This window comes from Anarhichas minor, unplaced genomic scaffold, assembly GCF_050575085.1.
Source record: "Anarhichas minor isolate MPS153535 unplaced genomic scaffold, ASM5057508v1 ptg000004l, whole genome shotgun sequence".
NCBI lineage: Eukaryota > Metazoa > Chordata > Actinopteri > Perciformes > Anarhichadidae > Anarhichas > Anarhichas minor.
In genome coordinates this window covers 16,399,417-16,424,020 of record NW_027466450.1, presented here as the reverse complement: position 1 = coordinate 16,424,020, position 24,604 = coordinate 16,399,417, and the positions used below count along the sequence as shown (strand labels likewise).

At 43.0% G+C, this 24,604-nt stretch overlaps 1 protein-coding gene across 3 annotated transcripts in view; it reads right to left on the bottom strand.

Annotated features, from left to right (window-relative positions):
* The window catches only part of man1a2 (mannosidase, alpha, class 1A, member 2), a 100,156-nt gene that overhangs the window by 16,117 nt on the left and 59,435 nt on the right, over nt 1-24,604 (bottom strand). For all 3 annotated transcript variants that reach the window (XM_076111305.1, XM_076111312.1, XM_076111320.1), the window contains 4 exons: nt 23,297-23,377; nt 7,464-7,558; nt 5,736-5,859; nt 5,217-5,310 (listed from right to left, as the gene is read on the bottom strand). In XM_076111305.1, coding sequence (XP_075967420.1) covers nt 5,217-5,310; nt 5,736-5,859; nt 7,464-7,558; nt 23,297-23,377 — 394 coding nt within the window. The remainder of the gene's footprint in view (nt 1-5,216; nt 5,311-5,735; nt 5,860-7,463; nt 7,559-23,296; nt 23,378-24,604) is intronic.

The following is a 24,604-nucleotide window of genomic DNA, read 5'->3' as shown; positions in this document are numbered from 1 at the left end:
ACACACACACACACACACACACACACCTAGGATGAAAGACATATTTGCCTGTGGTGGGCAGGGTGAAACAAACGCACTCTCAATTTGAATATTTTACAAAAAAAATTCACTTTTTAAGCCGATAAAAAGAATCTCCACACAGTGAAACAACATTTGGGCCACAGACAGACTGTCTCTGTTTTGTTTGAGTTAACTTTGTGTCCAGAGACCAGCGCTCATAAATCTAACTCGGTCTAAATGTTCCTGTAATGAAGCTTTTACAGGTGTTCAGAAATACGTAAATAATAATCCCACGATGCACAAAACAACTTTAAAATGTTCTGTGATTTTTGGCCTTCCTGACTCAGTGGACGATGATGATGTCACGGCAGAAAAACATGTTTACTTAAGCAACATGTCGTGATATTTGTCTTTCTATAGTTTGAAGCCTCGTGTGGCTGAAATAAGTATTACAACAACAAACGAAAGGGATCCTTGACCAGAAAACCTGCTTTCACAAAGCAAGATCTCATCTCTGACTGTATTATTTATGTTGAGAGAATATCTGAAGGAGACACAGAGAGCACGAGAGAGAGAGAAAAGGGTCACGACCGCTCAGAGATTTGTCTCATTTAAAGTAACCTCAACAGATCGAGGCGGCTGCTTTAAGTCGCAGGACAAACTGAAGATAGAGAGGACGTTTTAGATGTTTCTTTGCTTGTGTGAATAAGACCAGCACATCTACTATTGTTTCATTACCTTTTGTTTCGTTTGATGCAGCCGTTTGTGAGGTTTCAGCATTTTTCTTCAGCTTGTGCCAACATCTCACCCCTCTGCCTTAAGCTCCTGCAGGCTGCATTTTTCTACCCAGAATGCACTGCAAAGCAAAGAGTGACCCAGCTACCGGCACACACACATAATCTACAGAGGACAAGGTTGCAGTGATCGGTCATGATTACTTCATATCTTAATGAATGAACTGCAAATGTGGTGAAATGAAGGAAATGAAAAGTTCTCACCTTTGCAAGGCAAAAAACCTGATGCAAAGATTTATCAACATTCAAGGGCATTGTGTGTTGCTCTGAGCCCCCTCTGGGTTTCACATTAATTACATTCCTCTCAGCTAACTCCCTCCCTCCTCCTCACGGTGCTCTGCAGCCGCTCAGGTTGGAGCAGCTTTGGGCTTTAATTAAACCAGCGCTGCTGTGCTGTAATCAACTGAGCCGGTGACGGCAACAAGGTGGAATGGAAGCAAATGAACGTGTCCAGGTGTCAGACTGCAACACATATACACGGTACATATGCAGGTAGATCAATAGATGTGCTCACAGAGACACTGCAGACACACACTCACATGTGCACGCACTAGTTAGTGTATTCGTGACAGACCGTCACAGTAAGATGCACGCAGGATACACGACATGCAGAGTGATGCACGTGATGCTGGAAGTTCACAAGCGTGAGCTCCACCTGCAAACTTTTAGCTGCACGCCGTTAGCAACGTGTGCTCAGGTTAGCACAACAAGCGGATTGGCGTGCGAGTCAATGACTACGTTCACACGCACCAATTCTTTACGCTTATTCCGAAAAAAGACAATATTCCTACTCAGCTGTTTACTCAGCCAATGAAAATGAATATTCCACTGGTGTTATTGTGTACATGCAGCCGTGCATACATTCCTTAAACCACCGTCTTAGAAAAGGGCGGCCTTGCCATATTTGAGAAAATCCCAAAACCTGTAGCTATCAAAGTCTTTCATAATGTTCCTCCGTTTCCTTTGTGCATGCATCTCTGCAAACTGTCTCAGGTAAGTTTGTGTGTAACGACTCTACTGCTCCAGCTCCAACAACAACGGAGAGCGAGAGAGAGAGTTGTGTATAAGACGAGGACGGTGTGACGACGTCGTAGAGGATGTGACACACACTCACACACCATGCTAACGCACATTCGACTGCATCCCGCAGATGTGCCGATCACCTGGAGGACAAATGCTTTGAATGTTTAAAGACAGCCGAGGTGGAATTAATCGCAGCATTGTGCTGTATTCTAAATTTCACAACATAATAGACGCTTTTCAATTTTACTGCATATTGTGACCTGTTGCTTTTTAGGAAAGTGTTTGTTCAGTGTTTGAAATGTTCCTTATTTTTACAATACTAAAGTTTCTTGTGGGCAAACTTCCCCTCAGTCCTCAGCAGGAAGATTGAATCCGTCTTTAACTCCGTCTGTTTAAAGAAGCACATTTATATGCATTTATTTATTTTTCACGCTGTAACAAACTCACACCAAACCGAGGTACGAACCAAACTGTGGCTCAAAGAAAGACTCAGTTCCTGACACACACACACACACACACACACACACACACACACACACACACACACACACACACACACACACACACACACACACACACACACACACACACACACACACACACACACAGAGAGAGAGACAGAAAAAACATAAAACATCTGTCACCCCTGCAGCTCGCCAGCTAACTATCCATCTGTTAATGTTCTCATCCACCCATCAATCAATCCACCTTCTTTCCATCCATCCATCTATCCATCCGTCCGTCCGTTCATTGTCTCCGTCTTTGGGCATCAGTCTGCCTGCCAAGCGCCACCTATCCATCCATTAATGAGCTCCTCCTCCACCTATCCATCCATTAATGAGCTCCTCCTCCACCTATCCATCCATTAATGAGCTCCTCCTCCACCTATCCATCCATTAATAAGCTCCTCCTCCTCCTATCCATCCATTAATGAGCTCCTCCTCCACCTATCCATCCATTAATGAGCTCCTCCTCCACCTATCCATCCATTAATGAGCTCCTCCTCCACCTATCCATCCATTAATGAGCTCCTCCTCCACCTATCCATCCATTAATAAGCTCCTCCTCCTCCTATCCATCCATTAATGAGCTCCTCCTCCACCTATCCATCCATTAATGAGCTCCTCCTCCACCTATCCATCCATTAATGAGCTCCTCCTCCACCTATCCATCCATTAATGAGCTCCTCCATTTCACAAGTAAAACACATGAAACACAGGTTCCATCTTGCTGGACCACAGCGGTTGTTGAAAACGTCTGTATTTTGACAGAGTGGCACCGTCCATGTGTGTGTGCATTGTTTACTTCTCATCTACTTTGGAGTGTTTTTGAATTGAATAAACTAAACATGGCACTCGTTCCCCCGGACGAATGAAAACAACAGAATATATTTACTTTTACATCCGCTTTCATGTTTTCATTTCCTCTCAGTGAGGTAAAGAGCAGACCTGAGCGGATCTCTGAATGACAGCGCTCACATTACAGGAGAGTGGGCGCACACACATAAAAGGAATATTTAAATATCCACATTGTTTGAATGTTCTGTTGGAATGCTGACATAATAAACCATAAATCCCTCCACGTCTGTCATGCAGCATCTTAAACGCCCTCTCAGGCTTAGAAACTCTCCCGACTGGAATGATGACAAACAAACAAGAAGGAATATTCAACACTCCCTGCTGAGCGCTGGGGAGGAAGAGAAGTACAAAGATTCAAAATGTATGAAAGGAAATATACAACACGCTGAATAAATGTTTGGAGGAATGACTCAAAGGACCGACGTCACAATAAAAGCTCCGCAGCACTCTGAAGTCTCAGCGTTGTATTTGTCACATGTTCATTGATTATGTGCCGTGACATGCAGAGTGGCATAATTATACGATTATTATTAGCATAAAGGTAAAAAAAGGATTTAGAAAAAGGGTGAAATGTGCACAGAGAAAAATAATAAATTAATAAAGGTTTTTAAAGCTTAGCTGCTAATTTTTTGCCGCTTTTATTTAGTTAAACGTCTCAGAAGTAAAACAGTGTGAAGCCGACATATTTTCACACATAACTCGTGAATAAAAGGATTTATTTTGGTGATTGTTGGAACAGTGTAATAACTAACTAAGACAGATTTAAGGGTTTCATTTTGTTTCTGTTGAATCAACTCTACGATGAGTAAATGATGAAGCCCGTCTTCGGTCGGGGAAAGAGGAAACTTGAATTTGGAAGGTTGTACTTTTCTGTTTAATAAAGACAATAAGTGTAGAAATGTTTACTTTCTGACATGTTGTGAGTTTTTTTTTTTTGTTAGTTTATTAGACTAAAGATTGTGGAATGTAGTGAACTGGTGGCTCAGGTTGTTGGACTGAGTCCCCTACCTTTACTTTACTTTATATACTTATATACATACTTTATATGCAATTACTGTCTACTAAAAATATACGTTATTCTACTTCATATTCTATATATTTTTGTATCCTTACATTTTAACTTCTACACTTCTTTATGTCTTCTTTATTATCTATATTTAGCATTGATGCAGGGAGCCTGAGATCAAAGCTCACGACTGCTTCTTTGTAATTATGCATATCATAATAAATAACCTGAAATATGCAAATGAGTCGAGTTCAAAGGAGTGAAAGAGGACTATGGGACATTATGAGAAACGTCTGCACCTCATTCTACTTCACTAGCTGCAGAAGCAGCTTTACCAAACATCTTTGGATATAATCCGTGCTAAAGTCAGACAGCATGGATGTTTGTTTACGTCTCTGACCGCATTTAAACTGCTGGTTTGTGCGTCACCGCGTGTGGCGCCGGGTGAAACACTAGATCAGTGAAGGTGTAGCTCTATCAGCTTTAATTAGATACTCGTCGTAAAAGGCTTTAACCAGAAATGACAGTTTTCGGGGCCTGAAGAGTTTTTAACTGCACGTCTAAACTTCACTCAGCGATCTCGTTAATTTCCCCGGGCAAACCGCCAGAATGTAATCAATATACTGGGAATACTGTGTCGTCGTCCCCGCTTTTATCTTCTTCTGCTCGCTTCAATTTGTCCTCGTTAAAGACGTTCCACTCTGCTCCTCCTCTCTCTCCGTCGCCGAGTGTTAATTTCTCCTGTGTGTCTTCATAGAGTTACACCATCATTTAAAACTCACAGGAACATCTTGACTCTTCTCCCAACGGGCTGCTTGTGAATCAATAATCCAGTGAGCACAGTCTTCTCTTATTAAACGTTGACAAACAATAAATGCGTCTCAAGATCAGAAGCTTATTTTTCTTCTTTTAGCGACATTTTCATTAAAAACAAAAGAGCAGAAATGGGCTTTTTAAAGCAATGTATTAACACTGTGATGTAAAGCTGTTCTGGTGCTGTTTTAATCTTAATCTTAATCCTAAAGGTGTACTTACGTTGGCCCCAGCGACCCGTCCGGGGGTTCAGGTAGTTCGGGTAGAGTCCGTTGGGTCGGTCCATTTTGGCGAGCAGCTTCCGGATGTGCATCACCTGACACCCACACCAACACCAGAGTGTTAATCCAGACAGGAAAGATTCATTGTGAATAAAAAAAGCTAAATTACAGTTTTCACAACAAGACTATTTCTATTTTGTAATTGTTCTCGTTTGATTGATTTGACATTTCTGCTGCATGTTACGCAATTCAACACGGCTCTTCTTAGCTAAAGTTGTGGATATTGTTTGGTAGTTTTTTGGTCGAGGCTCCAAGCGAACTGAGACGATACTAGAAGTTGGAGTTAGCCGAAGCTACCGTCAACCGCAATGCTTTTAATCTCTGGCAGCCAACAGAACTCTGTCACAGTCTGCAGCGTTGAACCAAATAGAGAAAAGCACCCGGTGCCCAAAGTGAGCCGAGTCGAGCGGAAACCATGCGGTGGAAAAGATGCATTACAGACGTTACATCCCAGCGGTACCTTCTGGTAGTAGGCCGGGTTCCCCGTCAGGTAGGTGAGGTGGACGAACTCCATGTGGAGAGTCCCAAACTCAGCCAGGATGCTGCTGCCTGCCGACGCCCAACCCCAGTTACGACCGACACCGCTGGAAGAGGAGGAAGAGGAAGAGGGAGCAGAGATGAAGGAAGGATGATGTGATGGAGAGAAAGACAGAAAGGAGAGAGACAAATAAAGAAAGATTTTAATTTTACACACATCATTTAAAAGAATAATAATGTTTTTAATACTACACCTTAAGATGCAAAGGTATATAAATAAATGTGATGTATTTTCACTGGTGTACTGTACTACTGTACTCCATCTTTATATCAACACCAGACCAGATACTTTTTAATCCGGTGCAACAGGTTGTCGTTCGTCTCGGTCACATTTACACCATATGTGACACAGACGGGAGGCGTCTGCAACCGCTTCAATTTCACATGAGTGCATTCAACATTAATGGGATGCTACGTGTGTGTGTGTGTGGAAGAGGCGTGTGTGTTTGCCTGAACAAGTGGCAAAAGAGAGGGATGTGTTCTACAGTATAAGTGTGTGTTTAGATTAAGTGTGTGTGTGTGCGTGTAATTATTCCTGGGGGCGTTTGAGTGTGAGTGTGTGTAGCTGCGTTTTGTGTTTGTGTCGTGGGAGATTGAGACGAAACGTGAAGTGTCGGCTCTCTAATGAATTTGAATTACCTCGAGAGAAGGAGGCCCTCTATTGTACGACACACATCCTCAACAACACACACACACACACACACACACACACACACACACACACACACACACACACACACACACACACACACACACACACACACACACACACACACACACACACACACACACACACACACACACACACACACACACACACACACACACACACACACTTCACAGTTGCAGAAAGCAATAAGAGGAACAGAAAAGGATGGGATGCTATTATGCTAATGTAAGACTTCAGGCTACAACAGGGAAGAAGAGCGCTGTTACGAGCGTTAACAGGTTTCTATAAGTTGAATTTCACTCTTCTTGAAGACGTTTTTGACGCCTGTTAAAAGACGATCTACCCTGCTCACACACTCGCACAGATAGTTCCAGTTATTCAAAAACTCATTGTCAGGTTGAAGCGGAGTGAAGCCACATTGGGAATTAACACTCGAGCACCAGATTATGTAATAATAATGATGAAAGTGTGAGTACAGTTTGCACAAACCCACACAGTCCTGAGAGGAGGTTTAACGGTGGGTACACCTGTGTGGGTGGATCGAATCTTTAAACCAAAAGGTGTAGCAGCATAAATCATAAGTAAAATCAGATAAAGCATGTTTTTGTTGAGGGACTTTGAGTACCGACTCTTTGTGATGTCGTTAACCTGTTTAAAACATGTTTTACATAATCTGCATCAACAGAAAACACACTTTGTATTTAACTGTATTTAAGACAATTCAATACGCAGAAAGGAAGGAACACAAGGTGATGTAATGTCAGAGTTCACAGATAGTTTCCATTATTGCAGGTTTAAGTTTTGAAACATTCTTTCAATCGAATAAGATATAATAGGTAAAAAGAGTAAACGATCTGTCAATCAAGCCACAGAGTTTGTTCCAGGCTGCGTGATTGCTGCTCTACTGTCACTGTCTCGTTGATTTTGCTGTCAGGTTAGCTCGGGGTGAAGAAGACGGTATTTATCTGGAACCTCGCTGACCTCTTGAGGTTGACCATGGCCCAGGGGATTCCTGTGGGGGTGTTAAAGGCAGGAAGTAGCTTCTCTGCAAGCTGGACGGCCTTCAGCTTGAACACCTGGAGAGAGAGAGAGAGAAGAAAGTTTGGTCAACATCACGTTCTGCAGTCCATCAAGCTTCCCTGCTTAATATTCTTCTCACGGCTGACAGGTACGAGCATAAAACAACCGCTAACCACCAAAACAAATGCAGGGTGGAGGCGAATAAGGCAGAGTGAGATGTCAGGAGACAAGCGATTGCTAAATGATGGCCTCGGCTTGTCAGAGCTGGAACCGATTTATGGAGGAGACGGGCAGACTAATATATGTAAAAGCCCTTCCCCCTTTCAAACTGTGCTGCAGTCACATGAAATGTTACTGTATCTGTGGGAAGAAAAGCTTGGCGGTCAAACCACAGCGACCGAGCAGCGTGAGATACCAAAGCACGCAGTCGGAGTCGGGTTTCTATTATCGTGACTGGCGTCTAATTTAGACGAGCTGATGGAGAGAAATGGACGCGTGTGTTCGGTTTGAGATTACACAAGTTCCTGCTCCCGTCAGACAGATGAAGGCTCAGTAACAGAATCTGCTGCAGACCTTGTTCTTTTTTCTCAGCATGCCAATCAAAGAGATGAAAAGAAGCCAACGTTATATTGCTGCATACGAGCAGAATGCTGAAAGCTGAAACTGTATCTGTGGATGGTGTAAAACTGCTCAGAAGACAAACAACTCTCAAACAAACTAGTATTTATCTTAAAATAGCAACAGAGAACTTTCAACAGAAAGTTTCACAACTGCTCATTTAAGAAAGGCCACCATTTTTATTATAAAACAGACAATGAATCATGGTTGGGTTTTGGCTGCTAGTGTTAGCATTAGTTAGCATAGCAAGCATTAGAAAACATGGCTGAAGCTAGCTACTGCTAACAGCCAGAAAAGAACATAGATGTTTGTCTCTGGCTAGCGTTAGCTAGATGCAGCCTTGTTGCTAATGCTAGCTAACGCTAACACTAGAGGGGCAGAAACAAACGTCGATGTTCTTTAGATGTAGATGTTTGTTTCTGGCTTCTAGTGTTAGCGTTAGCTAGCATAGTTAAGATTGGCAACAAGGCTGCCTCTCTAGCTAACACTCAGCCAGAAACAAATGCAGAACTTTGTTTTTTGGTTTCTAGTGTTAGCATTAGCTGGCATAGCTAGCGTTAGAAACATGGCTGACGCTAGCTAACGCTCCTGGTTGGTTTTATGGCAACATGGCTTTCGCTAGCAGCCTGGCTACTATCCAAAGCAAGAAACAGCTGTAAAATATCAATTTGAGGTGTTATGATAAAGGCAGAATAAAACACACTAGTTTTCCCGTTATATACATTCGGCAGCGGCGGCCCTCAAGCATTCATTTTCCCGGCGATCACGACAGAACTGCATAGTGACAACGAGAAGAACCAATCTAAATGCTAATGGTGTCAATATTTTAACTCTTTATTTTGCTATCAAAAAACGTATTGCCACTTTAATGTTGCCTCCTAAAACTCAAGTTGCCCTACAACAGGAGTCCAGACGTCCTGACTAGTCTTTGATAAATCCTTTAAAGAGGGGAGGTATGTGTTCCTTTGCTTGAAAATACTGAATTTATTGACAATTTGTGTTATTTCAAGGCAATTTTTTTTTATTTGAGGGACACCTGGCGAGTGTAATAATCCTACAAAAACACGTCGCCTCGTTACAAAAGGTGTCACTTTTATGCCAAAACAAAACATGAAAGCTTAATGTAAAAATAATCCAATTATTCACAGCAAGGATTTCAAACCTTAATGAAAATGAACTAGACACTCGCAGCAGGACACAAACTGTGAGAGCTGCATTCTGGTTTGTTGACAGTTGACAAACTGCCTTTCATGAACCAGGTGATTAAAAAAATGTTCTTGATCCAACCAAAAGACAAAAATGGAAGTGACAAAGACGTACATCAAACTGACATAAAATGAATATGATAACATCCACAACGAGTTGATCCAGTATTGTAGTTGTATAAAACTTTGAGGAAAACATGTTGGGTATCAATTTTGGCATCATGACAAAAAGTTGTACTTGACTATTTGTCTTTTTTGCAGGAAGTGACATGAATAAAAATGCTAAATCTGGTGTTGCTGTCGTCCTAAAAATGGTGTGAGTTGCTTGAGGGGCGATGAAATTTGTTATAAAAATCCAGTTTTAGCTGCACAAAGATCTCGAAAAATAACAAAAGATGTCCTTCCACTTTACAAACAGCTCAAGACGTTCAATTTCGACTTTGGCAATGTAAAAACTATATTCTACTTCTGAAGGACAGTTGTGGAATAAATGCACAAAGAGGTAGTTGCACGAGTTGCAGACGGCATTCAGCCTCGGAGGAGGAAGCACTTGAACAGACGGAGGCTGATTCATCAACACAATCTGTCAGAGCTGAGCAGTTTTATTGAGAGACCAGATCTATGGAAAAAATCCTGCCGTCTCACAAAGTACGGGGGAGCGATAGCACATGCCGGTGTTTGCAGAATGCTTAAGCAGCCAGTGGAACGTCTTACAGAGGACTCGGAGGTTAAACTGTGGAGTTAAACGTGAGACAAATAGACCGAGACGAGGGGGAGGGAGGGAGAGAACAATGTAGAGAGAGAGAGAGAGACAGAGACAGAGAGAACAATGCAGAGAGAGAGACATACAGACAGACAGACAGAGGAACAGAGAGAGAGAGACAGAGAGACAGAGAACAATGCAGAGAGAGAGACAGAGGAACAGAGAGAGAGACAGAGAGAACAATGCAGAGAGAGAGACAGACATACAGAGAGAGGAACAGAGAGAGAGAGAGAGAGAGAGAGAGAGAGAGAGACAGAAACAGAGAGAGGAACAGAGAGAGACAGAAACAGAGAGAGGAACAGAGAAAGAGAGAGAGGTATCAGAGGAGGGTGTGAAGCGCATGAATGTGAAAGGAGAAGTATTAGTGAGGATGATCAGACGGCATCAAAAAGACAACAGGTGTGTTATTTTCTACCTTTTTTCAATGAGCATATAAAATTCAGGGGAAAAAAAGGAAACGTTTAAAAAGTAATGGAGGAGAGGAAGCAAAGGTCACAGACTTGGCTAATTATTAATGCCGTACATGAAGCGATGTTGGGTCTCTGTATATTACAGTCTAGATCTGCTCTACATGAAGTGTCACGAGATAACTTCTGTTGTGATCTGGTGCCATATAAATAAAACTGAGGAGACTTAATCACTGTGTAGCCCCGCCCTAAAGCATCCCCTGCTTTATGGTCTGTTTGACTCTAAATGGACCATAATGTACTAAATGAACATCATGCTGTATTGAAGAAGACTTGAAACTAGAGATTGAGACCATAAACTCATGTTTACAATGTTTACTGAGGTAATAAATCAAGAGAGAAGTAGAGTCATTTTCTCATAGACTTCTATACAACCAGAGGAGTCGCCCCCTGGTGGTCACTAGAGAGAATGCAGGTTTAACACATGAAGCTTTGGCTTCACTATTCAGAACCGCCTGCATGTGTCTGTGTGTGTGTAGTCCTGTCCAATCATCTTAAACCCCTCCATTGATTTCTGGCCCGTCTGCCGTCCCGCTAACAAATGTCCACAACGTTTTTATTGGCAATCCGGCTGCTGATGTCATCAAGCGGGGACGGGTTCCAAACGAGCCATCGGAGGAGACTCTATGGTTTATGTTATGTATAAAGTATACATCTATCTATCTATCTATCTATGATAATCGTCTTCCTCTGCTGCCTTCATCCCCAGAGAGGGAAATCGTTGGTCGTAAAAAGGAAGTAAACCTGCTGAGAGACGGAGAGGAGGGCAGAGAGCCCGTCTGCTTTAATGAGAGCCGGAACATCTTCCTGATCTCGTTTATATGTACGGAGCATGATCACACTAAGCAACAGTATTCACTAGTGTACACAAACTCAAGACGATATGAAACAATAGGCTGCAGGCAACGCCACAGAAATGTACCAGTCATAACAGCATAAAAACGACTAACGACGAAAGAAGACAAAGACCGTCTCATTGGGATTTACAGTAGAAGAAATATTTAAAAAGATTGAATATGCTACTAAACATCTCATATTCTGGTTGCAGCCACAGGTTATTAAACAGAAATAACTAAAAACACCAAGTAGCTCCTGGAGCACATCCTTATTTTGCATTCTTCACAGTTAATTCCTCGTCTAAAGTTGATGTCTTTTCTACCAACGCTCCACAGTTAAACTATCTACAAAACAAAGTGACGAGTTCACATATTTGGGCAGCACTGTCAGACACGATGGGGGCACAGATAAAGACATCAAGAATCGTCTTAATAAGGCAAGGAACGCTTTCAAAGTACTGAATAACATATGGAGGTCACAGCAGTACACCATCAAGACCAAACTTAAATTGTATCAGAGCTGTGTTTTATCCACCCTATTGGACGGTTCTGAATGCTGGAGAATGACACAAGAAGACCTCAACAGACTATCAACCTTCCACACCAAGAGTTTAAGACGAATACTGCACATTTTCTGGCCAAACACCATTTCAAATGAAGAACTGTATGACAAATGCCAACAAGAATGCATGGAGACCATCCTAATGAGAAGAAGATGGGGATGGATAGGACATGTGTTGAGAAAAGATCTTGCTGATATTACAAGAACAGCCTTACATTGGACACCAGAAGGGAAAAGAAAAAGAGGCCGACCAAGAAACACACGGAGAAGAACTGTGGAGAAGGAGATGCAGAGCCTAAACCACTCAGGGGGCACCATCCAGCGACTCGCCCAGGACAGACAGGAGTGGAAGACTTTTGTTGCTGCCCTACATGCCAAGAGGCATAAAGGGAAATGATGATGATGAAAACAAAGTGAGGTTTGAGTCCTGTTCCTCCAAATCACTGCAGCAAAATGACCACGAGGCCCGAGAGCGTCTGTCCCGTTTACATCATCTACTGTAGCAAGAAGACGGGATGACAAGATACTAAAAGCTCTGAGGCAGAGAGAGAGAATCCTTTAGGGAGGAGGAAGAGGAGGAAGAGGAGGAGAACAAGCTCAGACGGCTCATTGTCTGGCGTTCCCCAACTTCTCTCCATCACTCTCTGACAGCTTTAGTGTTCAGCCTTTTAAAATGCATTACAGCACACTTCAGAATCGATCAGTGAGCGAACACGCCCTCAGTGAACACACACACACACACACACACACACACACACACACACACACACACACACACACACACACACACACACACACACACACACACACACACACACACACACACACACACACACACACACACACACACACACACACACACACACTTTTGGGAAGGTTAGACAACACATTTGAGAACGCACAAACACAAGCTGGGACGATATTATTGACCAATTGTAACTCGTATCGTGACGCCTTCACATAGTTTGTCCAAAATATATTGTCTAGAAATGCAGTGTTCATTGAGCCCTATGCTTCTTCTTCTCTTGTGCCTTTTCCCGCTTATCTCTCTTTTCTTTATTCCTCCATTAGCAGCGTCTCGTCTCGTCTGTCCACAGCCCATTTTTCTCTTCTCCCATTAATCTCTTCTGCATTCTCTCTCCCTCGTTCAGGATTAGCGGAGCCTCGAGGCTCCGCTGGCTCGTCTGTTTCGTTGGGACAGCAGACTTAAGATGCAGGCTGGGTTTTGTGGCCCTCGTGGTGAAAGCGTGACGTTAACCCAGCCGGGGTGAGAGGTTTGACTCCTGCTGGGACCAACGGCACTAAAAGAATCAAATGCATGCGCCGGTCCTGTAAGAAGCTTTGGATGCGAGATCGTCCGCCAAATGGCACACGGATGTCTCGTTCCCGGGGAGAGCCGTAATCCGCCACTCAAACGCGTCCTAAACTGGGAGAGGCTGACATCTCTGTGAAACAGAAGAGGCTCTGATAGATACGAGAGCGGAGACGGAAAACACAAAGAACAGAGCGTACAACGGGGAGAAGTCTCATGTAGAAATGACAAAAACACACAAGCAGCCAACTTTAAACCGTTGGAATTCAAAATGTAAATGTAGATTTCCTCACAACACATGAAATGTTGACTCAATGCCTTGTTTTCAATCATGTATAATCTGACTCTGAAGAATTAATGTATTTGTGGAGCAATCCTGTGTTTTTATTTGTAGTTGTCGACTTGCTTTATTGAAGAATAGCCGCGAAATAAAGTCGTTTCCTCTATTCTTCACAATAAAACACATTATTTTAGCTTTTTTCATGGAGTATTTGTAGACTTTTATTCAAGAATAGCTGCTGACAAAGCTCCGCTAATTAACACATTTAATTTCCTATGATTTTCACAATAAAAGTCCCCTATTTTCTTATTCAAAAGCTTTTATTATGAAGCAGCAAAATCAGGAAATGTTGGGTTTTCTTGACTTAACGAGAAATAACGCAGATACGTGAAAGAGATGCAAAGAGCTCCGAGTGTTTACGCTCAGCTGTTTGTTGCATTATTCTCAAAAAAAAACAGACGGCGTCGAAACTAAATTAACCGAGAAGAATGAAGACGACAAAGACAAACCAGCAACACGCCATAAACCAACATCCTGAGTGCAGCGGAGGAATTGTTATCAACTATAAACTCATATTCATAACCTTAAAAGACAAAAGTACAAGCATCACATGCATTATAAAGAAACTAAAGTTGAACATCCTGTAGACTTTGATTTGGCTACAACATATTTATTTAAATGAAGATTTTTAAGAGCTCTGGAGCTTTAAGACGTCATGTTGTGACGTGTACGCTGAACTTGGTCTCTCCGTAACAAACGCACTGATTAAAAAGAACAAAGTTTAGCACCATTAAGTACTAAAGGACCTAATGAGATCATCGTTTTTCACACGGCTATGAAGAATCTGTTAATACGTCACACACACACACACACACACACACACACACACACACACACACACACACACACACACACACACAGTCTCTGGTGGAAGCAGTAGGTCACTGTAGACGTGTAATGGAGCCTCCTAAAGGGATTAAGGGGTAGACTGTGAAATGTGCTTGGTAAGAAGGGCCCCGAGGGGCCAGCAGGAGAGACGGGATTAAGTCACCCGCTCTGTGTGTGTGTGTGTGTGTGTGTCGTGCCACTTTGCCATCAGCTGATCCATTTTTTCCTCATATTGTTTTAGCATCCAGCGCATCGAAGGCTCAAAGATGAGTTGAGACGACATGAAATAAGCTGCGTGATCCCGCCGACTGCTGTCAGCTTTGACACACGCGTTGTGTGCAGGAACCCTCTGAACCTATCAGCAGCTTTGTTTTGCTGCCGTCACGTTTCTCTCTCTGTGGTCTTGAGTTTCACTGTGATATAAAAGTCCTTCAGCTCTATGGAAACAGCACAGCCGTGGCTACAGGCACAGAGGAAGAGAACATGTCTGATGTGCAGAACAACACAGTTATGACATAAATCATAACAAAATATCTTTTATTTCACATAGAATCAATGTATCCAACATTTCTCCAAGTGTCCACACGTTTTAGGAATGTACATAGAGCTATTCACATGATTACAACCTCTCCTCTCTGCGTTCAGCAGCAGTTCAGTCCAAGTTTCACTTCATTTTTTGACATGTGACTGTTGGTCTCAGATGAGTCAATCATGACTTCCTAGTTGAACTGAGGAGCTCAGAATTTGTTGTTTTTCACAGAATCTGGTTAAAGAAAACGGTTTATTTGGTGCGGGATTTAAAATGAGACGCGTAGAATAAAACGTTTTTGATGAAATATCATTTTAAGCTTCATTTTGGTTGTTTTTTGTCACACATGATGTGTTCAAGGACCGTCGTGGGGACAGTTTTTGGCGGTTGTTTTGAAGAAAAACATGTTTTTCAATCCGCCGCCGGGCTTTGGGGTTCCGAGGGTTAATGGAAACGACTTCTCTGACTGATGAGTTATTCCTCCAGCGTCTAAACTCTGAGATAAATGCAGCAGAGGAAGTCCTGACCTGATGTGCTCGTACTGCATCAGTCCTCCAGACTATCCTTCTCTTGAACGTTACCGTCTCTTCCCCCCGAGGACAGACGGAAATAGAACAAAGCTGAATCTGTTAAAAGTAAAATCTAAATGTGGGACATCCACTAAAGTAATGCGATCGTCTATGTAGAGTTTCTGCAGTCGGACGTTATGATTACGAGGCGTTAAAGTTTTACATTTTTTCCGAGCACTTCACTTCACATAAACCTACGTCCCTCTCGTCTCTCCCTCGTTAACTTAACTCTCTACATCTTTTTTATTCCCGTATTAGGAGCACGGTCCATTTCCCCACATCTTTGTGCTCGTCGTCTCCATTTCTAAAACCTCTCACTCTTCCTTCCGTCCTCTTCTCCACACCTCTGTGACTTCATCTCATTTGGCCTTTTGAACCTCGTCTTTTCCCTCCAACTCTTCTCCCCGCGCGACTTTAGCAACGTGCTCGAATAAAACCGTTACAGTTTGAATTAAGATAGCTTGTAATGTTCCTCAGGTTTCTACGGGGCCCTTTGTTTGCTGAGTGGAATTCACAAAGCTGAGATGAAATTAAAATTTCTCTCTCGTTTGTTCCACCATCTTCCAGTGTGTGTGTGTGTGTGTGTGTGTGTGTGTGTGTGTGTGTGTGTGTGTGTGTGTGTGTGTGCGTGTCATCACAGCGATATCTGCAAAGGGGAGGAGGACTCCCCGGGGAAGCTGGATGTCTGTTGCTGGAAACCACTGGAGGAGGTTCCACTGTGTCTCTTACTGGAAACAATGTTCATGTTTTTGACAAACGGAAGTTGCGGCGTCTTTAAGTTTTTTGCACTGCGACGTATTTCACAGTGAAGCGGAATATTCGAGAGGTTGAGAAGTTACAAGAGGGAAGTGAATCCAAACCCTTCAGATTCGATTGGACGGAGAGAAGAAAGGAACAGCAAGAACAGCCAGTTAGACGAGACAACAGAACCAGACCCGTCTCATTGTCCTCAATGAGGACGTTCTAACAAGCTTTTTATTCTATAAACCCTCTACGTTCAAAACTGGTGAATAAAGAGAATCTATTTGTTTCCATTTTGACTCCATTTACAAACCTGCTGGATCCTGAGTGGAAAGCCTCAAATTGCCGTCAGGATGAAATGATATTTTCATAATTATTCTTTATCTCTTTGACTTGCTCTGCTCAGCGAATTCATCTCCTCACATGTTTGCACCGTCTCGAATTGTGAAATGTGTTGCATCTCTCAAAATTCATAGTGACGGCGACGTTAGCCGGTCCAACCTTCCGTCCTTTCATCCCGTGTGTGTCGCTGTGCCTTCCTGCTGGGCAGCGGCGGCGAAGTGGCAGTCAGACAGACGGGGAGCGAGCGACGCCCTGGATTTGTTTGACAGGTTCAGCGTTTGAGAAAAAAAAACCCGAGAGGGAATCAAAAGCTCCCTGGTGAGATCAAACAAACCTCCTGTGTATGTTGTCAAATACATCCACGGACTACAGATAGCTGAGATCTATACCACAGAACCAGAAGGCAAACTCATGTCTTAAAGCTGCATTCTCTCTAGTGTCCACCAGGGGGCGACTCCTCTGGTTGTATAGAAGTCTATGAGAAAATGACTCTACTTCTCTCTTGATTTATTACCTCAGTAAACATTGTAAACATGAGTTTATGGTCTCAATCTCTAGTTTCAAGTCTTCTTCAATACAGCATGATGTTCATTTAGTACATTATGGTCCATTTAGAGTCAAACAGACCATAAAGCAGGGGATGCTTTAGGGCGGGGCTACACGGTGATTGACAGGTCTCTACCAGAGACGTATACGGCGTCTCTACGTCACTCCTCCTCAAAGTAAAGTGTAAAAGAAATACAGGGGGGCAAAATTTAGAGAATGGAGTGAGACGAAGAGTGTGAAAAAAGAACAGGAGAGAGGCTTGAAATCACACTTCTTCGTGGCAGGAACAGAAGGTGTGTTCTTGTCGTTTATCACAACACTTTCACCTCCATCTCTTTGCATCTCTGTTCTCTCTGCCTCTCCATCTCTCGCGGTCCCCATACTCACTCTCTCCCTTTGTCTCTGCCTCCCACTTCTTTCCACTACTCCTCCCTCCTTGGCCTTCCTTCTGTTCTACTCTCCCTCTAATTTCCTCTCTGGTTATCCTTCACCCACCGGCATCATTATCTCTACCCCTCCCTCCTCTTCATTTACTGTTCCAATCTGTCATTCTCCAATCTCTTTATCTCCTTCCAATCCCTCCCGTTATCCGTCCACGGTAGTGTTCATGCCCGTGGAGTCTGCAGCCTTTCTCTGCAACCTCCTCATCCCATTATCCTACATTACAGAGCTCGGGTTGCTCCCTTGACCTTCTTCTCCTTTCTCTGTGCAATCTGCTGTTCCTCGCTCGAATCCTCCCCGTGGTTCCAGCAGTCCTCCTTTTTCTTTTTCTTTGTTTGTTTGAAGGAACAAGGAGAAGAAAGTCATGCAGTGTTCTTTTCCCTCCTCCTCCTCCATGCATAATGTATGTTAGCCAGAAGAAGAAAACTTTACACCAGGTGTGTGCAAACGTCAGGCCACATGGAGAAATATATAAAGTCCTTTGTACACTTAAATCTGCACCATGTCATCTCTTTTAAACTTAACTCACCAGTAAATAAAACTGCTAATGGGAACATAGACCGTTTATAAGAAGTGGTTGTCGTCATTGTGACGTCACCCATTTGTGGACTACAAATTTGAAGCCCTGAGTTCGGCATTTTGGCCGTCGCCATGTGAAGAGGGAGACTTGTGTTTAACAGAGTGACACATGTAGTATGTATGAATATAATCCACTTAATTGACAGATTAGCGGTCTGTAAACAGGGCACTCTGCTGCAGCCTGAAGTCCTCTGAGCTTCAGCATCACATTTGTTGTAACAACCAGAGAAAGTGTGTCAGGCTGCAAAGAAAACAACTAAATGTGGAAACACGGCGACTAAAGCTGCTCAAAAAGGAGAGGGGAGGTAAACACACCGGTGTGCTAATGAGCTGCAGGTGTTTGGCAGAAGAGAATGACACCGAACGCCAAAATAGCTGCGAGAAGAAAAAGCGGACAAAACATTTGTGTTTGATTGAAAGAGTTTTGTTTTTTCTTTCTTTCTTTGTCAACTTTCTCTTCCTGCCGGTAAAAGTGGCCGATGACTTTGTCGTCTTCCTCAAACTCAACTTCCTGCTGCTCTGAAACTCTCACTATTTATATTTACACTATCCAGAGAGCCTTGATGACCAACCAGCTCCAGCTAGTCTCGTGTATCTGCACATCACAGAAGACAAACACCCAACAAACTGGCCTGTTCTTCTTCTTCTTCTTTGTCATCATTTAACATTTATCTACTCTGGTAATCTCGTGGTCAAGAGACACACCTGGTTCAAGAGTGTGAAAGAAGCAGATAATACAAAACGTGTCTTTATGCCTCCGCCAACCAGACTTATTGCAGTTTACATCCAACGTCTTCACTTCATCGTCTAATCTTAATCCAAGCAGTTCATCATTGAGTCCAGGTGGACGTTTGAGCCAAATTTGAACAAAATCCAAATCAGAAGCTAAATCAGAAGACATTTCCTCCAGATGTTCCTGAGACATCGAGTTCACGAGAGCGGACAGACGGACAACCAGAAACCGTTACACCTCCTGCCTCAGCTGTCGCTGACACCGTCCAAAAGAGGAGAAGCTTTAAGGATAAAAGACCAGAGGACATGAGACACAAACAAGCGTGAAGAGAGCTAAAAAAACACTTCACTTTGGGCCCATATTGACTAGCCGTACATTAACGTAGAAACATGATTCAAAGTTTAAAACGTAGACAAAACGCTGCACTTTATTGAGGCAAAGGGACATTTTGATAGCTAGCACAGTTTTCATGAAGTCACAGATTAAGTTTCAGGAAAATTTTGGGTCTGTTTCAGATTTTATAATGGGTGTGTATTGCGCAGCTCGTTAAGAGCTAGAGTGAGAGCATAACCGTCAGAGTGGAGCGGAGCAGGAAAATCTTCTGTGATTTTTCCAAACAAATTGCTCCAGCTCCCACAATGTTTATTCTTTATACACCATTTTTGGCCAAAAAGCTTGCAAATGTTGTGCTGTCTCACACAGACGTCTGTGGAATCCAACGGACTTACACATTTGGCTCAAAGAGCCACAGAGCGACATGAACTCCAACCAACTGCTCCATTAGACTCCATGTTAAACCTGACCACTCATTTCTCAAAGAAAGCAGACGGTACCAGTTTTGTCTGTTGCTCTGGAGCTCACATTTTTAACACCACAAACATAAAAAACACATTACTGCGTTTGCCAGAGTCTTATCTCTCTCACGGTATCCATATTTTATTGATTAGTCTCATGGTTTTGGTATAGAGGGCATATGTTTGACAGGTAGTTTTGTTGGAAATCACTGGTTACTCTCTCTCTTAATTAGCCTCTAACACACAGGTGCTCCAATCACCAACATGCACCCAAGCACACAGGTGTTTATATGAGCTCATTAGTGATGTTGATAAACACACAGAGGCACTGAGACACACACGCACACACACTCCTCTCCCTCTCTCTCTCTGTCTGTCTCTCTCTCTCTCTGTGTGTGTCTCTCTCTCATACAGTCATTCAGGTCTTGGAGACTTTTAGAGGACTCCTGTCTACCTGTCTCACTCACTCACTCAGTCCATCTAACGGTCTGTCTGTCTGTCTCTCCCTCTCTGTGTCTCTCTCTATCATACAGTCATTCAGGTCTTAGATATTAGATATTTTTAGAGGACTTTTCCCCTCCCCCCATTTCAAATTAAAAGCCCCACAGAATGAATTCTAACTGGAGTGCTTGTGATGAAGCCTCTCATTTTAGTGTCAAACATTATGATTCTGTCTCCTCTCCCCCTCTCTCACCCACCCAGTCCCACCCTTTCAAAATAAAAGCCCCACAAATACAAGTTTCAATCCAAGAGTATGAATCTAAAATGCAGAAAAGAGAGTAGCTCTATCTCAATTGAACCTGAATGACACTACCGGTAACATTGGCGTGTGTATCTATTGCGATTTCTTCGGGCAGTAGAAGCCACACTGTCAAAATTTCTTTAGGAATTTTCTAGTTATTATTATTAAGCCCACAGGATTACAGTCAGTGTGCTTTGGCACAGGCAGTTTTACTGCCTTTGTGCTACAAAGCCACACTGAATTAACCATCTGCATGCAGTCAGCATGTTTATCTCCACTGAAGTTAATGAGAACGGTGAATAAGAGGACGAACAGCAGCAGGTGAAAATAACTCAATTAAATGAAGTTTTTGAGAGATGTGAGAGCAGCTCTGGTTCGTTAGCTTGAGAATCGTTATAGTTATGCTTAATTATCCATCTTTCTTTACATGTTTATTTCTGTATCTTCTTCACGTCTCTTCATTTCTCTTTCATGTTGTCTCATCTCCTCCTGTTTCCTTTCAGTCTTCTTGAACACTAATGTCTTAAACCAGCTCTTCTTCTTCCCTTGTTTTTTTTTCTGCCCTCCCGTCTCTTTGCCACTGAGCTCGTCCCTCAAACATCCGACTGAGAAAGAGGCTGATGAAGTCTCTCTCTCTCATATTCACATATGTCTCCCCCCTCAGGGAGCTGCCCGGTGAGTGAACCATCTATTCTGCTGGAGCAGTCGAGGGGTTAAGTGCCTTGCTCAAGGACACGTCCGATGGGGGGTGAGGAATGAGTCTGCCTCCTCCCCCGTTCATCATCCTCATCCTCTACTCCCATCTCTCTATCCGTGAGCAGCACCTTCACACACCCTCCGCTCTTCCTCCCTACCTTCCTCTCTCCCTCCCTTCCTCTCTCCCTCCCTTCCTCTCTCCCTAACTTCCTCCCTCCCTACCTTCCTCTCTCCCTAACTTCCTCCCTCCCTCCCTCTCTCTCTATCCCTCCCTCCCTCTCCCCCTAACTTCCTCCCTCCCTTACTCCCTCCCTTCCCCCCCCCCCCCATCCACTGCTTCTATTACTGCACGACTGGGCTCCGAAGACTTTAATTCACATTTATTTTGCAGGTAGAGAAGAAGTGGAATCGAGAGAAGGAATTGGATTGATTTTAAGTTTTGCTTTAAAGTATTCAGTTTGAAAAAGTCAACCCACAACCGTAGCTTTGTTTTCAACTTCAGGTGCATTATTATTATTATAATTATTATTATCATCATCTGTGGGAGTGAGACTCACTAGTGGGTGATTAGATCAGCTTTTACTGGTTGTTTTGCTTTTATCCACCTACAGATGAGCACTAGGTTCTCTGCTCTGTTACATCACCTGATGAGGTGAACGTTTATAAAGATGATCTCTGAACATTGAAGCTACTCTGAGAATGAAAATCAGAAATCAAACTAAATTCCTCATTTATGATTATTTTCTTCAGGAACAGTTACGTCTCTTCTGAACTTAATTAATAAATAAAGTAATTTCACATCTTGATTGTCAGAATATTCCTGGTTCCTAGGAAACACCGTTCAAGTGTGCGATTTCTAATTAGCTTTTTTTTATATAAATCACGAATGGAAAGAAAATACCTGCTATTATTTACTCCGCTTCACTCGTGTGAACTGAAGCTGAATGACGACTAATGAGTTCTTTTAAACCCCAAAAACAAACCTCAACGTCTAACGCAGATCTGAACCAAAGGTACGAAGCTGTGGTTAAATAAACAGGGTTCAATAATAATAATAATCTTATTTATGGTCCACAGAGAGCTTCACAGGTTGGTTAAAACACATCATACTGAGTCACAATACATACAATGAACAGCACTAAAGCAAAGTAATGGCTCGTTCTTTGGGAACAAAGAGGCAGTTTTATGAATTCTTTAAAAAGAGGATGAACAGGATCAGACCCAGTTGCATTTGCTCTTTCCCAGAACTCTTCCTGGCTCTACTTGTCTATTTCTGTCTACCTATTAAAAGTCTCTCCACACGACTTCCTCACAGTCTCTCAGATGTTCTTAGTATGAATCCCATTCCCTGATTAGATTCTCGCGCTGCATTAAGACATTCCGTGTTGGCGGAAATCATTAAATGTGTTTTCAGGCGGTATTTTGACTCCTCCGTCGGTGCTCGTAGAAACCACACAGCGTTGTAGTGGAGAGCACAGTGCATGTGGGCGGAGCACTGAACTAATATTTGATGTGTTTGCTCCCATTACAGAGGGAGCACTGCTCAGCCGGGCATGAAAGAAGAGAGGACGGGATGGAGAGAACAAGAGATCCAACTTCCACCAGCTCCTCTACCAAGAGCCCAAATATGGCTGCTGGCTTTAATGGGAACAGAGGAGAGGAAAAAGAGGAGGAGAGGATGGATGAGAGAAGAGGAAAAAGAAGAGGAGAGGATGGATGAGAGGAGGTAAAAAAGAAGAGGAGAGGATGGATGAGAGAAGGGGAAAAGAAGAGGAGAGGAAGGATGAGAGGAGGTGAAAAGAAGAGGAGAGGATAGATGAGAGAAGAGGAAAAGAAGAGGAGAGGATAGATGAGAGAAGGGGAAAAGAAGAGGAGAGGATGGATGAGAGAAGAGGAAAAGAAGAGGAGAGGATAGATGAGAGAAGGGGAAAAGAAGAGGAGAGGAAGGATGAGAGAAGGGGAAAAGAAGAGGAGAGGATGGATGAGAGGAGGTGAAAAGAAGAGAGGATAGATGAGAGAAGAGGAAAAGAAGAGGAGAGGATAGATGAGAGAAGGGGAAAAGAAGAGGAGAGGATGGATGAGAGAAGAGGAAAAGAAGAGAGGATGGATGAGAGGAGGTGAAAAGAAGAGGAGATCGCTTCGAGTACTTACTTCCTGTCCAGAGAGGTAGTAGGCGGCCAGCAGTCCTCCTATGAAACGAATGTTGACCTCAAACACAGACACCTCGGCATTCTGGGAAAACAAGAGAGCAGAGAGAGAAAAACATCAGATAGGAAAACACAAACAAATCATTCATTTATATTTATGTTTGTATTTGGACTTTGTTGGTTTTATACCATCCTCTGAAGAAGAAAAAGGTTTCTTATGAGCTCCTCGTGTCACCTCTTTTCCTTCAGTGACTGGTTTGTAAAACTTAAACCTGAATTACACAGATAGAGAACACTTATACTCAAATGTCACACCTACAGCCGACGGATTTAGAGCCTTAAACGTTGCCTTCAGAGCTCCTGAGAACTTTAAATGAAGCCACACATTTACTGAAAGTCACTAACGTGTGGATGAACACCGCTCTCAAGGTCTCTGCATGTTTCTCACACTAATTAAGCCCACAGTTGTCACCCTGGCCATCACGCTGCAGCCGGGTGTTCACCCCTAATTGTGCCGTTTGCAAAGCACAGCTTAATTGGGGCTGAGTCTCAGCACAATCTCCTGTTTTCTCCACTTTAATTTAAAGAATAATCGACCTGCTGCTGCTCTGTTTTTTTACTCGTGTAGTTTCACAGGAACTTTACCCAGAAACCCCAGCAGCCTCAGGTCAGCATAAACCTCTTTTTAAATAATAAGTGTTTGCTGCGAGCCTACGTGTCAAGACGTTTAGGTTAAATATCTGGTGATGAAAATAGGAACTTGATTTATTTATCGTTTTATTTTGAAAGGAGTAAAAGGACGTCGTGTTGAACGGAGTGATGAAGCGACGGGACGCTCTCGTAAAGCTCGAGGCCAGCTTTTTTTTGGGAAGCTTCCATCCATGCTACTTCCTGTCTGTCGGTCACTCGTTAGCCGTTTACAACAAGAGTTTAGGAGCAGAGGATCTGTAAAACAGCCTGATTTAAGAACGCGAGGACGGAGAGGGATCACGGAGGATGTGAGGTGAATAAAAGTTTAGATTAAAAAATGAATTGTTTTATAGGACAGCAGTCGTTCCTGTCTCTGATCTTCAGTCATAAGATTACGGCACACTCTCTCCCCTGAGAATCACATCCACCTTTTCTACTTCCTCTATTAATATCCACCACGCAGAGGTACAAACACAAGTCTGTCAACACAACTTATCAGCCGTTTCTGTCTGTGCGGCTTCCTATCGATGATTATCACCGTTGTTTATTTCTACCGGCTCGTGTCACGACTGTACAAACCGCCCGCCGTCCGTCACACTATCGGGCTGTCGACTGTGGCTCT